Here is a 15783-nt window from a genome sequence, read left to right on the forward strand (position 1 = left end):
GCGTAAATGGCTTAAGTAATGCTCGAAGGAATGCTGGTACTACAACGTGCATATGTAATTATCTCACAATTAATCTAAACTTCTTACGTGATTCTCTGCTAGTTTTTCCATTTGGGTTCATTCATCCTTCACTGGTTGTTCAGGTCCGAGATTATTTGCAAACAAATGAAGAACAAACAAGTATTGCATAAGAAATGAATAGAATAGGAACACCCATGGCACAAAACAAAATTCTCAGTACTGATACTGAATGCACATTGATATTATATTTCTGGCTTCTCCACTTAATTTATAGAGCTTCCATGCTAGAGATATACAACTGCTTAGCTTGGCCTGCAAATACTTCAGACAATACTATATGGTGCCTTTTGTGCAGATACTACATCACAAGCAGAAGTCAAAATCAATTTATAGGCATTGGATCAAACTAGCTCTCAAGCTCTGAAAGATATCCAGACAACTAGGCCCATATAATATGATATGAAGCCATATAATTTATCTAGCCAGCAACCCAATTAACAAGGTGTTGCTAATTACATTCTGAACTGAAATGAAGTGCAATAATATGCATGCATATATGTAGATGTAGAAATTGAAAAGAGTTTGTGTTTCCTGATAATGGAACATGCACTCTAAATGTTGGTTTGCAATCAAGATACACAATTTGTCTAGTGTTTTTAGTGTCTCTGATGATGGGTGTACCAGATGGATCATTAACCTAGTGTCTCTGATGGGTGGACCAGATGGATCATTAACCTAGTGTCCCCAGATGAGCAGAGGCAGACCAAATGTCTCTGATGAGAGGCAGACCAAAAAGACTTGATGATGGGTGGTGTCCACCCAAAATGTCAGTCATTTCACAATGAAATGAAATACTTTCTCAAGAGAAAGAAGAGAAAACAATTGAACGAGAGTTTTGGGATTCCATTGGATATGGCATGGAGGAAAATTGGTTCTTATAACTGGGACGATCCCAAATCAAAGACATCATGTATTGAGGAATCAGAAACTTGTGGCATGAATCCAAACAGTGGGCTATGGAGCATTGTTGAATTCAATTCACTATCGTAATTTATGCCAGGGCAAGAGATTGGAGATTCACAGTGCTGGTCTTCCCAATCTGGAAAATTTGGTTGGTGATTAGAATCCACCCAGAGTCCTTGACTAACTTCATACAGGCTGGGAAACGAAGAATGCACTGAATTAGGGTTCGTTTGGACGTGATTGGCAGGGCTGCAAACTTCAGAAACAGGAGCTGATACTGGTTCCATGGATGGCAAACTGATATGGCGGTCTGGACTGCAAACTTCCGAAGGTGCAGAAAATGTGTCCATGGGAGACTGGGATTTTAAATTGTGGGCTGGTGAAAGGAGGTAATCAGGTATATAAATCTGGCGATGGGAGTTGTTTGTGTCAATATTGGTTGAAATGGGTGCGGGGATTTGGTCCTGTGGAGGTGAGAATAGGCTGTAGTTAGGACCATGGATGGAGGACAAAGGAAAGGTAGATGACTGTTGAAGTTGGTGAGCAGAATAGTTATTGATGGGCACTTGCCTGGGAAAAGAGTCAAGAAGATTAGACATGGTCCATGCACTATCAGACTGCATGAGAAGAGCATTCTCTGCTTCAAAATTGGGATTCATTGCAGCCTTGCTTTGCTCTGAGATATTGCAAGGCACGGACATGAATTGAGATGGGTTTAGAGACCCAATATTGAAGGGAATGGAGCAAGATGAATCATGCAAAACCCTTGAATTCTCTTCGATATTATAGCAAACTTGCTCTGGTTGGCCTTGTTGTTGTTGATGATCTGTCCAGTTCATCCGAGAAGCCAGCAACAAGCTCCTCAGTCTCTCAATCTCTTCTGGAGACATGTCATTAGTCAGGGAGGCACCCTGGGGCATATCAGCGTACATGAAATTGGTTCTGGCCTTAATCCCTCGCATTGATCGTGCAGCTCTGTCATAAGCCAAGGCTGCTTCTTCGGCTGTATCGAAGGTGCCGAGCCAATGTCTTTCTTTGGTAGTGGGGTCTCGAATCTCTGCAGCGTAACGACCCCATGGCCTCCTCCTAACACCCAAGTACCGGCCTGGTTCTTGCTGTTTTCTCTTGAACTTCCTCTCTGGAGAGGATGATGATGATGATGATTTTCTGGTGACACTTGACACGTGAGAGGCAAGAGCTGAAGAAGAGGATTGACTCATCATGCTAGAATCTGCTGGAAATCTGTCATTGTCAGATACTTGAATGTTATTATGCTCAGAAGAAGCCATTAGAACTTCAAAAGCCCTGATCACTGTATTAATAGAATATATTATACAGTAGGCAGCAGAAGAGAATAATACAAAACCCCACAAGTTAACAACAGTATTCTGCCTGCCTGCCCAGGAATAAATTTGCACTTGCAACTTCTCTTTTCACATGAAAGACCTAAATTTTGGTCGGAGAGCAGCACTGAAATTCCTAGGACTTACCGCTTCAGGTTAAGCCCATAAAAAAATACAGGCTGAGAATTTAAAGAAATCTAATTATGGTAAACTCCTATAACCACTTTCCAACTGGACCAAAGCTCATCGAAGACCTTGATGTCTCAAATTTGGGAGCAAGTCAAGGGGCCAGAGGGCAAGTTAAGGGGCCAGACTGGCTTGAGATGATGGACAAAAGCTTAAAAAAATGGTCAGCAGATATCTGGAGTTAAAAAATGAAAGAACACAATACTGAGCAATTGCCCCCAATGTCAGAACTCAATAAACTACAGCAGGAGGCAATAAAAGAACAATTGCCCAAATGCCAGAACTCAATAAGATGCAGCAGGAGACACTGAATGAACGACTGCCCAAGTGTCAGAAACTCAATCAACTGCAGCAGGAGACAGTGAATGAAAAACTGCCCAAATGCCAGAAACTCAAGCAACTGCAGCAGGAGACAATGAATGAACAATTGCCCAAATGCCAGAAACTCAAGCAACTGCAGCTGGAGACAGTGAATGAACAATTGCCCAAATGCCAGAAATTCAATAAGCTGCAGCAATACACAGTAAAGTGCTGAGCTCAGCAGATGGGGATTCTTTATAGGGCCAAGCCTATTATCTCAACAGTGACTGGAATACACCAGTGTAGAACTACATTAAACTTGGATCTGTAGTGTTCCAAGAATTAACAATTGCCCAAATGCCAGAAATTCAATAAGCTGCAGCAGTACACAGTAAAATGCCAAGCTCAGCAGATGGGGATTCCTTATAGGGCCAAGCCTATTATCTCAACACTGACTGGAATACACCAGTGTAAAATTATATTAAACTTGAACCTGTAGTGTTCCAAGAGGTCTCAGTTTCAAATTTCAAATTCAAGTTCAATCCCTCTAGCTGCCAATACAGACCATGAGAGACAAAAATATCTATATCCCACCACTTGATTATATAGCAAATGCCTCTTTATATGGATACCCAGTTGAAAACCCGATGGTCAGGAACTCCCTACCTGGCAACATGAATCTCATGTCTGTCTGTCTTATCAGCAGCAGGAGCAGCAACATTGCTATATTTATATCAGCACCGTATGCTTTTTTTTCTGCTTTGATTTCAAAACCCCTGAGACAACCTCTCATTTATGGAGACAGATTTCTGTAAGGAGAAAAAAAGATATTGTAAGGAAGGATGGATGTATGTATGCATGCAGGGGAGGATTGGATTCAGAGGAGGAAAGGATTTGGTTGAAATCTAATGCGCATGCAAATGGGTGGCGACAAATCTCAGTTGGGCCCGCTGTAGAGGCGTGAAGCTCCACACATTGATAATAATGACAAGAGATGAACAGGGGCAGACGCCATTGCCTGTGAGAGAAAGTGGGTCCTTTGATTACACCAAATTCCAAAGCAAACATCCCATCCAAATTTAATTTTATGTTTGTTTTCATGGTACTTTCAATTCTCTCATCAGATTCATCACAGTACGCGCAATTTCTCCTTTTATCCAGATTGATGCCTCTGCTGAGGTGAATATAGTATGATTTTGTGTATGGCAGAGCCGCAAAAGGGCAGAAAAGACGAGATTAGATGGACGGATGGGATGGGTAACAGTGATATCACTGGTCAATCTGCTTGCTTGGGTTCATCCTCCCTCGTTTTCTGCTGCCCTGTAATATTTTTGTTTAGTCTTTAAGTTTGCTCTGTAATTTTCTTTGCTATTGTTGTTTTTGGCGTTTGGAATGTCTCATGAACTGTAACTGGGAACTCAAAATCTAGGTTCCTTGAACCAAGTAAAGGATTTTATAAAAAAATATAAGGAGAAATTGCAAAAATGAATTTTTTTTTACAAAAATTTTATTACTGCATGAGAATGTTTTTTGGATTAATTATATTATTTGTTAGTTAAAAATTATTTTTTTTTTGTTTAATGAGAATGTTTTTTGGATTAATGAATGAATGAATAAAATTTGAACGTCCACGAGACTAGATATAGTTTATGGGACCAGTAGCTTCCTGCATTTGTCTTTTGCAATTCAATCCTCTTATTATTCAAATTAATGATGGGCTGACCCAACCCTCTAACAGTGGCTTTACTAAAAAGACAATGCCAAGGAACCGATGTTAATATCCTGTTGTAACTATCTCTGATGTCTCTGTAATCATCACATTCCAAAATGGAATTCCAAAATTAAATGTTTTTCCGATTCCACTGCCTCAAATGTGCAAAAAGTACACACCCGCTCTTCTCAACTATAGACCTCTTTCACACCGTAATTGATGCTAGTTAGTTCTTATTTGAGCGATAAGAATATTTGCTCTCCAGGAATGGTAGCTCCAATGTACTCTTTTTGTTGGAGATCACACGTAGGGTTGAATTCTTGAACATAGTACTTATTTCTAACTCTTTTCCCCATATATGCTTGCTAAACTTCTCCATATGTTTAATCACATTATTAGCTATTGCTCAAAAAAATGTTTTGAACGATCTAATTTAATTCATCTTCAAGACAAAGATGAAAAAAACCAATTTATTCTAAAAACGTTCATAACATGGTTATAATATCATTATGATAAAAATAAAAAACCAAATTTCTCATTAGTTTTTTCTTTTCAAATTAAAATAATCAAAAATAATTTCTTATCCCAGTTCAAAAACTTTTTTATAATTTGAAAAAATATATAATTTCATTTTTTATATACCTTTACATTTTGGGTTATTAACCTAGTTCTTTGAACCTTTAAATTTTTAATTAATATTCTAGTTCTTTGAACTTTTAATTTTTTTTAATCAATATTCTATTTTTAAGGAAGTTAAGTTTTTAACTAATCAAAAAGAATATAGTAATATAAAATCATATTCCAAACTAAAAAACTATTTCAACATTTCACTTTGTGGTTTTTTTAAAAAGAATTATTAAACCTACTTAAATTATACCAACTCCAATTATTAATATAATGATAAAATTTACAATCTCACAAATTATATTTAATAACTCAGAAAATGTGACACGTAAATATAACCATACTTAAAATATATATATATATATATATATATAACCATACTAAACAAAAAAGAAAGAAGAAAGATTTGAAACTCAATTAAATTATTATAATATATTATTATGTTACTTATTACACTCACACGAATTCATATAGAATGTTCCACAAAGGAGGTGCCTAATATAGAATGTTTCACTTAGGAGGTGTCTAATATAAATAGTTAAAGCTTTGAGTCTTTTTTTACATTCCTTTCTCACTTGATTTTAATTGGAGTATGACAATTGCCATTTCGGACTTAATTTTAATTGGAGTGTCACAAATTTCATTTTGATTTGATTTTAATTAGAGTATAACCAATTTCATTTTATGTGGGATAGAATTGTGAAAATTTTCATAATAATCTAACTTTTAAATTAATAAAAGTTTTAATATACATCAATATATGGAAATATTAAACTTTGTAATTTTTATAAATATATTTTAATTTAATATGAATATTTAAAAGTAATTAAATTTGATTGATGAAATTTCACAAAATTCAAATGTTAGATTTAGTTTAAGAAATTATATAAGAATATGAAAATTAAAGTAGTATTACACTTTTTTTTTATCAAGTAAGAGTAGGACCTTCTATTAAGCTAGCCAAATATACATAATTTACATGAAGCCGCACCCGCTCTGTGAGAGTTCAACAGTCAGCAAGGCAGGCCGAACCAAACCATTCACCCAAAACCAAGAGAAACCTAAACAGGAAAACCGGGGAGAACCGCCAAACAATTAAGGCACAAGGCCATCTGGTAGTGCTGCCGTGCATCAAATGAACCTAGAATTCCTTGGAGGACTAGTCCATCGAACTGGAGGTCACAAAAGGCCACAAATGACCCGCTGTGGGTCCACAAGAGGTCCCACCACAAGCCAAGCTTAAAACTATCAAACGGACTCGACAAAAATTAAAATCATAACACTCTAATCTTTTTTCGGGTCCGACCAACTAGCACAAACAAATCACCACCGTTGATCAACTGACTAAGATCCAACGGTCTTCGTGAATATCGGGAGGACGAGAAGCGCGAGAGTTAACCACCCGATGAGGGCGGTTTTCTCTCACCTCGCTCCGCAACGTGTCGCACGAAGAGTGGAATTGGAGCCAATCTCAAAAAAACCAGAAACCATTCAGACCCCACCCGATATACCACTTGTGGTTTTGGAACGGTTGTTTCGCGGAAAAAACAAACACATCCTTTCGCCACGTGTTGTCCTTCAATTCCGTCCAGCGGGCAGTTCTTGAGCCAATCCAGTCCACCTAGATTCTCTGTCAAACACCAACTAAGCAATATGAAAATGGACACCTCATCCTGTGGTGCTATCCGAGTCAATCCTTTCATCATTCAATCAAAAGAATTCCAGACTTTGGAAAACAGTCGAACCAAGGTGGGTTAGATTGTATGGGGTTCTCCATCCTCTTGTCGGTCTTCTGAGTCCCTTTGATCCATCCTGTTAGTCCATAGTTCCATATCCTGGGTTGCCTGACAGAGACAGTCCTCCCACAATTTGCCTAGAGGTAATGAATCCCAAGCATACCTAGAATCCATGTCCCTATTGGTGACTCCTTCATTTGCCAATCGATCCACTAACATATTAGCTTTCCTTTTCACATGAACAAATCTGACAGTTTTAAGGGTTCACAGGTGAGAGTAGATGTGGTAAAAAACCTGCAAAAGCTTCCAGTGCTTCAACAATTTTATCTAGAGAGGCTCCATTGCAAATTTTCTTAGCCACTCTAATAATTAATTCTCAATCCGCTTCAATTATAACATTGTGTGAACTTGAATCCACCAGGATTGCTCTAATGCCATGAGCTCAACCATGTTATTAGTGGCCTTCCCCAAGTGGCCATGGAAGATTTTTTGTATTTGTCCTTGATCATCTCTTATGGCACCCCCAAAGCCCGCTAATCCTAAGTTTCCCTTAGCTACTCCATCAATATTAACCTTTAAGAAACCATAAGGAGGGGGCTTCCAAATGTTAACACCTTTATTTATTAGGCTCACTTCCTTTATTATTCCTAGAGGACTGATAGACTAGAGACCCAAGTGAAGTATAATTCTCTCCTCTTGGGGCAGAGGAGGATCTTTAGGAAGGGTCCTCAACAAGCTTCTTACTGTGTCTTTGAGCTGCCTTAGAATTTGATCAATTATGTGTTGGGGCATGCTTGTTTTGTTTTTGAAGATCCGACTGTTGCGCTCTTTCCAAACATTCCAGATGATAAAGCTTGGAACCAGAATCTAGGCTTTATTAACAATCTCATTCCCTGAGAAGTTTTTCCTCCAGTTCTTCAGAGTGTTGGATATGTTGAGACTATCCCTATCAGTTTGTCTAAAAATGGAGGCCACCCAGTCCCACACCTTTGAAGCGAAAGGACAGAGGTTGAGAAGGTGTTCAATCGTCTCCTCATGAGCGCCACATAGGTAACATTTGGACGAACCAATGAAGCCTTTCTTAAGGAGATTCTCCCAAGTTAAGATCTTCCTTTGATGCACTAGCCAGATGAATAACTTTATTTTCATCCAATGTGGACTTTGCCAAAAAAATTTCTAGACTTGATCAGGATTCACAAAGTTAAATCTTGTGACTTCCTATTTAGCCTCTTTGAGGTTAAAGTTACCTTCGGTGTTCTTTCCCCATCTTAATTGGTTCAGTGAGGAAGAAACCATAATCCTTCTATACTCTAGATCCTGGGTGAGAGCTTCTGCCTTGGTCTTCAACGAGTTTTCATCACTGTATCCTAGATTCTTCCACTTCCTCCATTTTCCATTATTCCTTCCCTAGTCCCAGAAGTCTTTTACCAAAACCATACCTTTGCTATCTATGTCACTTTTGAGAGCTGCAAGTTCATCCTTATAAAGGTTGAGTTCCTGTTGTCAGTTGTCCTCCCAAAATCGAGCAAGGTCCCCTGCTCGAATTTCCCAAAAACAATGTTGTTGAACAATACTTTTATTATCCCATGCAAGGTTCCAAATATGGGAGCCCCTGATTTGCCCTGACATTCTAATGTGATCCTTCTCCTACCAATACTTGGCATACTTTTTTTTCCAAAGCTTAGCCCAGGGGGCATTCGGTTCCTTAATCCATCTCCACCAAAGCTTGGCTCCCAAAACTCTGCTAAGGGTCTCAGGATCATGAAGCCCCAAGCCACCATGGCTCTTGGGCTTGCAAAGCTTGTCCCAGGCTACTAAAGCCCACTTCTTTTTCTCTTCCCCTCTGCCCCAGAGAAATTCCCTTTGTATGCTTCTTATCTGCTACTTAATACCTTGAGGAGCAGGGAGAGCTAAAAACATGAAAATGGGAATGGCACCGCCTGTGTGAGCACAAGGTGTCCTACCAAATTTAGTGACCTACATGTCCATTTTCTGACCTTGTCCTGAAGCTTATTTAATATTGGCTCACACACTTTCTTGCTTAGAGGTTTGTCAGTAAGAGGAATGCCAAGATATTTGGAAGGTAGTTGTTCCCTTTGAAATCCAAGAATTCTGGTAATATTTTTCTGAATAGCAATATTAGTGTTAAAGAAAAAAACTTTGGACTTGTTGAGGCTTACCTCTGTGCCTGCTGCCATAGCAAATCCATTTAAGATGTTTTTGATTGCTCTAGCTTCCCTGACTGTGGGTATGCCCTGCAACATTGTATCATCCATAAATTGCTTATGAGTGTTTGCCTTTCCATCCGCGGTAAGTTTGATACCCTGAATTCATCCTTTAGCATTTGCCATTTTAATCACTCTACCTAGCCCTTCCATCAATAGGACGAAGAGGAACGGTGAGAGTGAATCTCCTTGTCTGAGCCCTCTGGACGGTATGAAGGTCATTGATGGAGCTCCATTAAGCAGTATGGAAAAACTAGTCGTGGTAACTAATGCCATAACCCACCTTATCCAATTCTGGTAAAAACCATAGGCTTTTAGAATTGCTCTTATGTAAGACCAGCTTAGTTTGTCATAGGATTTCGCTAGGTCTAACTGAATTATCATACCAGCTTGTTTGTTGCTTTTGAGAGAGTGTACCACCTCATGAGCTTGGATGATATTGTTGAGGATTTGTCTTTCCTCTACATAGCATGTTTGTTCCTCTGAGATGAGAGAGGGTAGAAGGGGTTTGAGTCGATTGGCTATTACTTTGGAAATAATTTTATACACCACATTACATAAGGCTATGGGCCAAAAACCATCTGGAGTCATGGCATTTTCCTGTTTTGGGATAAGAGCTATGAAGGATGCATTCAGAGCCTTCAGTACCTTTTTGGATCTTCTTTAGTCTTCCAAAACCTCGATGATATCATGTTTGACAGTTTCCCAACAGACTTTGAAGAAGTCTACATTAAATCTATTCGGGCCTGGTGCTTTTCCATTTTGCATTTCATTAATCACTTCACTGACCTCCTCTTCCGATACTAGCCTGTTGAGATTGTGGTTGTCCTCTCTGGTAACCAGCTGAGGGATATACCGAGTGAAATGGTCAATGAACCTAGATCTGTCCTCCAGTGGCTCCTTTGCAATATTGCAGAAGTGTTGTACAAGGACCAATTCCATATCATTGTGAGATACAAGCTCAATACCTTGGGAATCTTTGATCTTTATGATTCTATTGTGTGCCCTGTGAGCCATAGTGGATTTATGGAAGAATTTTGTATTAATTTCTCCCTCTCTAATCCATCGTATCCTTGATTTCTGCCTCCAGAAAATTTCCTCTTGTAAGCATCGATCCTCCCATTCTTCCTGCAGAGAGTCAGTTAGTTTTTGCCGCTCTTCAGTGAAGCCATCTGTGATGTTGATCTGATTGATCTCCTGGAGCTTCTGCTCAGTTTCTCTTTTGGCTTTGAAGATATCTCCAAATTCCTTTTTGTTCCAAGCTTTAAGACGAGATTTGATATGTTTAAGTTTCTGTTGGAGCATGAACATTTTTGTGCCCTGAATATTCAACTCCTCTCTCCACCATTTATCAATGTTACTAGTGAATTTAGGGTGTGAGAGCCAGGCATTTTCAAACCTGAAAGGTCTGTTTCTTGGTGTGCCCATAAAGGTGGCTTCCAGTTGTACAAGCCAGTGATCTGATCCTCCAAAGGGAAGAATGGAGGCTGTCATGGCGGGTCCTGTGAGAAGGAGGTCCTCTAAAATAATAAATCTATCAAGTTTGGAAGCAACTCGAGAAGCCCCTCCCCTTTTGTTGTTCCAAGTGAAGTTTCCATTAATTGTTTCAATTTCCACTAGTCCCATGTTCATAATCAAGTTCTGGAAGGCCATGGAGTCTCTGCCTAGCTATCTAGTGCCTCCTTTTTTTTCTGAAAGAGATCTTATCATATTGAAATCTCCTACAACAATCCAGGGAAAAATGGGATGTCTTGCTCTTAGATCCTCCAAGGAGGTGAGAAGCTTGAGTTTGTCTGCTTGCTTTTGAGGTCCATAAACATTTGTAATCATGTATATCTCTTAATATCCCCTACAGGTTGACATATCAAGTAGAGATAATTCCTAGATGCTTCAGCATCCAGGATTCCAAATTTCTGTGGATCCCACAACATGAGAATCCCCCTCGTCGAGTTATTTGCCTTAAGCTCTAAATACTCATATTTGATTAACCACTTATCATGAATATCTCTTATCTTATCCATCGAACATTTTGTCTCTTGAATAAAAACCATGTCTGGTTTTTCTTCTTTCATTTTGTTACTAATATTTCTTTGTTTCCTTCTATTATGCTTCTAATGTTCCAGGTTGTGAGCTTCATTAAGAAAGGTTAGTAAAGGAATAATTGGTAAGATCTTTCATCTTACCTGAGTTGATCAATAGTTTTCCACATTCGTTCAGTAGCTCATTCTGTCTCTTTCTTCCTCTTTTCCTACTCGAGTTCTTTGGAGATTGTGCTTGTGAATTCTCCATCATCTTGACCCCACTTGGCTCCTAGATTTCATGATTTATTTTGACTCCAGCTCCCTTCACTTGTGACCTCCATAGAAAGAGTTGTTGTACTCTGTCATAGTCCTCTTTTGGCAGGGAGTCCACTCCTATGTTTTTTCCTTGTTCCAGAAATTTCTCTAGATCTAGATTTTCCCTATCTAGAATCTCTTGTAGCTCATGGTCCTCTATTCCCGCTTCACTTGGAGTCATCTCCTGGTCCCTACCAATCTCCATAAAGCTTGGTAGATCATCCTTTTGCTGGTTGTTTACTGTGATATCCTCCATGTCCACTACCTTTTCCTGCTCCTTTGTTACATTCTCCGTGTCCTAGACTGTCTCCTTGTTCCCTTCTTCTTCCTCCAGGATCTTGAAGTTGTTCTGTCTTGTATGTTGTCCTCATTTATCTTCTTATGTTGACGTTTTCCCCCTTTCCCTTTTCTCCCGACCTTGGTGAAACCCTCGTGATCTCTCTCCATGGTGGTTTTTTGGTTACCTTCCATATTGATTGTGGGGTAGTCTCTGTACAGATGCGCATGCTCATGGCATTTGTGGCACCTAAATGGTATGTGCTCATAGTCCACAGTTTTCACCCATTCTTCATCATATACTTCTAAAATTATCGCTTCCAGAAGGGCTCTAGATAGATCCATTTCCACACATATTCAGGCAAAGGAGGTATATCTTCCTTTCAGAGTTGCCTCTGAGATCTTTAGAAAATGCCCTAGCTTGTCGCCTATGGTTTTCAAAGATTCTGGTAGCCAATAATCTAGAGGAAGGGAGTATAGCTTGATCCAAACTGGTACTTATGTGAATGTTTCAAGTTCCGGGACAAAGTTCATCATCCATGGCCGCATGTAGAGTCCTGCCGCAGCATAAAAATAGGGCCCCCCTTCAAACACTCTGTCTTTGTCCTCTAGGATTGTGAACATTACTGTGAAAAAGCCCTTAGAACCCAGATGTAAATGTATTTCTCCCTTTGGTTTCCAATGGCTCCTTATCCAGACGTGTAACGCCCTCTCCATCGGCCAAAACCCCATGAACTTGCATATGATTGCATGTTCCATCATGTGATCCCTATGTGCTTGTATCGTTGGGTCGCTCAATATGACCCGAGGAATAATGCCTGACTTGGGTTTGCAGACCCCAGTTGTCCTTATGGAAGCCGATCTTTCACTGTTGCCTCCATTCTCCTTTTCTTTACTTGTTTCCTGTTGATTCCCTTCCTGATCCTAATGTCTGCTTCTTCCATATGTCCCCTGGCTTCGTGCTTCTGAAATCTTCTCCAGAGGTTTTTTTAAATGCTTCTTTCCCGCGTCCTTACTTCCTTTTGTGACTGCTTGACTATAGGAGGGAGCAACACTCTCCCCTGCACTCCCCGCCATGGTACCCTGAGTCCAAAACCCTATCTTCAACTCCAACCCTAGCTTCTCAAAGCAATCTCTTCAACCCTTAACCCAAGTAGCATTACACTTTTATATATATTTTAATTGATATTTTAATTTCAAATTAAACTAAATTTATTATAATATTTTTTTTAAGTTTAGTTTTTATAAATTATTTTAATATTAAAAATGAATATTATTTTTTTCTACTTTAATTTATTAATATTATTTATTTTGGACATATCGCTATAAGAGTAATTTACTTGTTTAAATATAAAATTTGAAATGAAAAAAAAACAATATTAAAAAAAAAAAACAAAAGAAATACAAAGCAGCGAAAAACAAAATTAGACAAACCAAGTTGAATAAACATATTAAGATAAAGACAAATAATCTACTTTTTACATAGATAAAATTTATGTAAATGGATTTGTTTTATTTTTACATATTATAAATTATTTTTGATAACAAAATTTTAAAATTATATTTTTTTGTATTTATTTTAAATTTTGGCTCACTAGATTTTAGATAAATCGTGACTGGGTGTTTTATTAAGTCACTCCTAGATGTTAAGTCACCGATTCAATTTCCTATTGGATGTTATTATTGGACATAACTATGATATAGCCTCATATATCTATATATATATATATATATACATAGATATATCGCAATTTAAAATTATATTCATATTTAACTTGTAAAATGATAATTACATTACGTATAATAAATAACTCTTTGAATGATATAGTCTCATATATTAAGTCGCTCCTAGATGTTAAGTCATCGATTCAATTTCCTATTAGATGTTATTGTTGGACATAACTATGATATAGCCTCATATATATATAGATAGATATATCACAATTTAAAATTATATTCATATTTAACTTGGAAAATGATAATTACATTACGTATAATAAATAACTCTTTGAATGATATCTAATTTAGTCAGAATGAGATTTTGGAACAACTGGACACTCTTCGTCGGAGACATTGCAGAACGAATGACCATTTCTGAAACTTGGAAACTCGGGTGGAACATATTGATTTTCATATGCATGAGCGTGTTGGTTATTTTGTAGTTCCCCCTATACTCCCTCCCCACCCCCTCCTTGATATGCTACTATTGGTTTCTATACTCTTTTTGTCTTCCTCATACACCATATGGCTTTTAAGCTAGGTGGAAATAATATTTGTAATGGCTTAGCTATGGCATCCTTCGACCCCAATTCCAACAAATCTTGTCAGATTGAGGAAAAGGGGGCCATCAAGAAATTTGGGGCCATCAAGATACCTTTTGTAACTTCTGCTATTATAAAAATCTAATGAAAGTTTTTTTATCAACAATAAATAAATAAATAACTCTTAATAATAATATCTTAAAATTAATATTATCTTATATTAATATTACATGAAATATCTTTCAACTCTTAAAATCATGTTTACATTTAGTTTGGAAAATTATACCTACATTTTATTGGGTGCACAACTAGTACATTAATTCAATATCCTCTACTTTATTTTGCAATAATGGCTTCTTTGTTGAGAGGTTTTCAATTTTAGTATTGAGTATGTTTTCAAGAAACAAACTTCTTTGGTTGCTTTACTCTCAGAGTGACTTTTAGAGGTAGGTAAGTGGCATTATACATATCACATAGATAGGATGAGAGGTGAGAACCATAATCATATTCAATAAATGTATGTATGTGTATTTTAAATGATTTTAATGTATGTATATTTTAAATGATTTGAAATGGATCAAGTATATATATATTTTTTTGTTATTTATTTTAGTTTTTTTGGGTGGAAAATTTGCATTTAAAGGTTTGTAGGTTTATTTTAGAGGTAGGTTTTATTTGGGTGATTTAGGGTTTAAATATTCTTAAAGTATGTTTCAATATTTTTTGGTTTCAAAGTTTTGAAAACTTGTTTGTAACTTTTTGATGTTACTATCACATCAAGAGTTTTTGAATGGTGTAAGGATCATCTCAATTGGAATTTGTATAAGGAATTTATGCTTCCCATGAGTTGGCATATCTTGCTGACTATCAAGGTAATAAGTGGATGCCATGTTAGCCCTCCCTCCTAATACACATGGATATAGTCACATGTGGAATTTTGGGAAGATTTTGTAGGGTCTAAGACCCTAACCCTAATCAAGGGTTGAGACATGCAAAAACCTTAGACCTAACCTTAAACAACTACGAAGACATGTTAAACATTAGGTAGTAAGGAACAAAGGGGTTTGATTTCTATTGTATTGATTATTGTTCCTTAGTTGCACGGAGTAAGGGAATGGGATATAATGATAAAAATGGAGGAGGTAAAAGACCTTGTAGTAATTGTACATGCCACAGTGTCAACAACTCACCATTTTTATATTTGCATTTCATATCTAAGAAGAAAAGAAAAAGGTATAGTCTTCACCTTCTATATAGGTTTTTGAATATTGAGTTTCTTAGTATACATACAGTGTTCATTATGTGGATGATGTGGTATTAATATTCTTTTAGTTTTACTCTCAACTTCTTTTAGTATTTTGTGTGCAAAGCTAATAATATTAAATCTAAATCTTAAGTAAATCATTGCATAACAAAGACTTCATAGAAACTTGTAAGATTTATTATGATGAACTATTCCGCTAATATCCATGAAAGTTTATAAATCGATGAGCATAACAACCAATGGTTCAAATTCTGTATCACATACAATTTGTTGGCCATATATATATATATATATATATATATATATATATATATATATATATATATATGTATTTCCTATAAGCTTCAATGTAAACATAGAACAATTATATTTTCTTAAGATGAATTTAGAGTGATATCTTTTTTTTGTTAGTGTGGTTCACGAACACCTTGGTCAGTGAGTGATCGCTACGTCCACGGAAAAATCTGGGCTAATCGCCCCTCGGCCTACTGGCAAGACCTAACCCTAAGGGCTTTGGGCAGAATCGACCTTGTGACC

General features: G+C 37.3%; 1 protein-coding gene across 1 annotated transcript; it reads right to left on the bottom strand.

Annotated features, from left to right (window-relative positions):
• Positions 1–241: 241 nt before the first annotated feature.
• Positions 242–3811, bottom strand: LOC149200390 (uncharacterized). Its single transcript, XM_089402711.1, has 2 exons — positions 3480–3811; positions 242–2226 (listed from the first exon to the last, which is right to left on the bottom strand). Exon 2 carries the CDS (start codon positions 2205–2207, stop codon positions 957–959), a length of 1251 nt encoding a protein of 416 aa, XP_089258837.1. The 5' UTR covers positions 2208–2226; positions 3480–3811; the 3' UTR covers positions 242–956.
• Between the last annotated feature and the right edge of the window lie 11972 nt (positions 3812–15783).

This window comes from Pinus tabuliformis, chromosome 2_1 (genome assembly GCF_031772625.1).
Source record: "Pinus tabuliformis cultivar Carrire ecotype Pingquan chromosome 2_1, CPIR1, whole genome shotgun sequence".
NCBI classification, from domain to species: Eukaryota; Viridiplantae; Streptophyta; class Pinopsida; order Pinales; family Pinaceae; genus Pinus; species Pinus tabuliformis.

What these genes read in the sequence shown, in the direction of transcription:
- LOC149200390 (XM_089402711.1), bottom strand. Translation starts at nt 2,207, where the DNA reads ATGATGAGTCAATCCTCTTCTTCAGCTCTTGCCTCTCACGTGTCAAGT.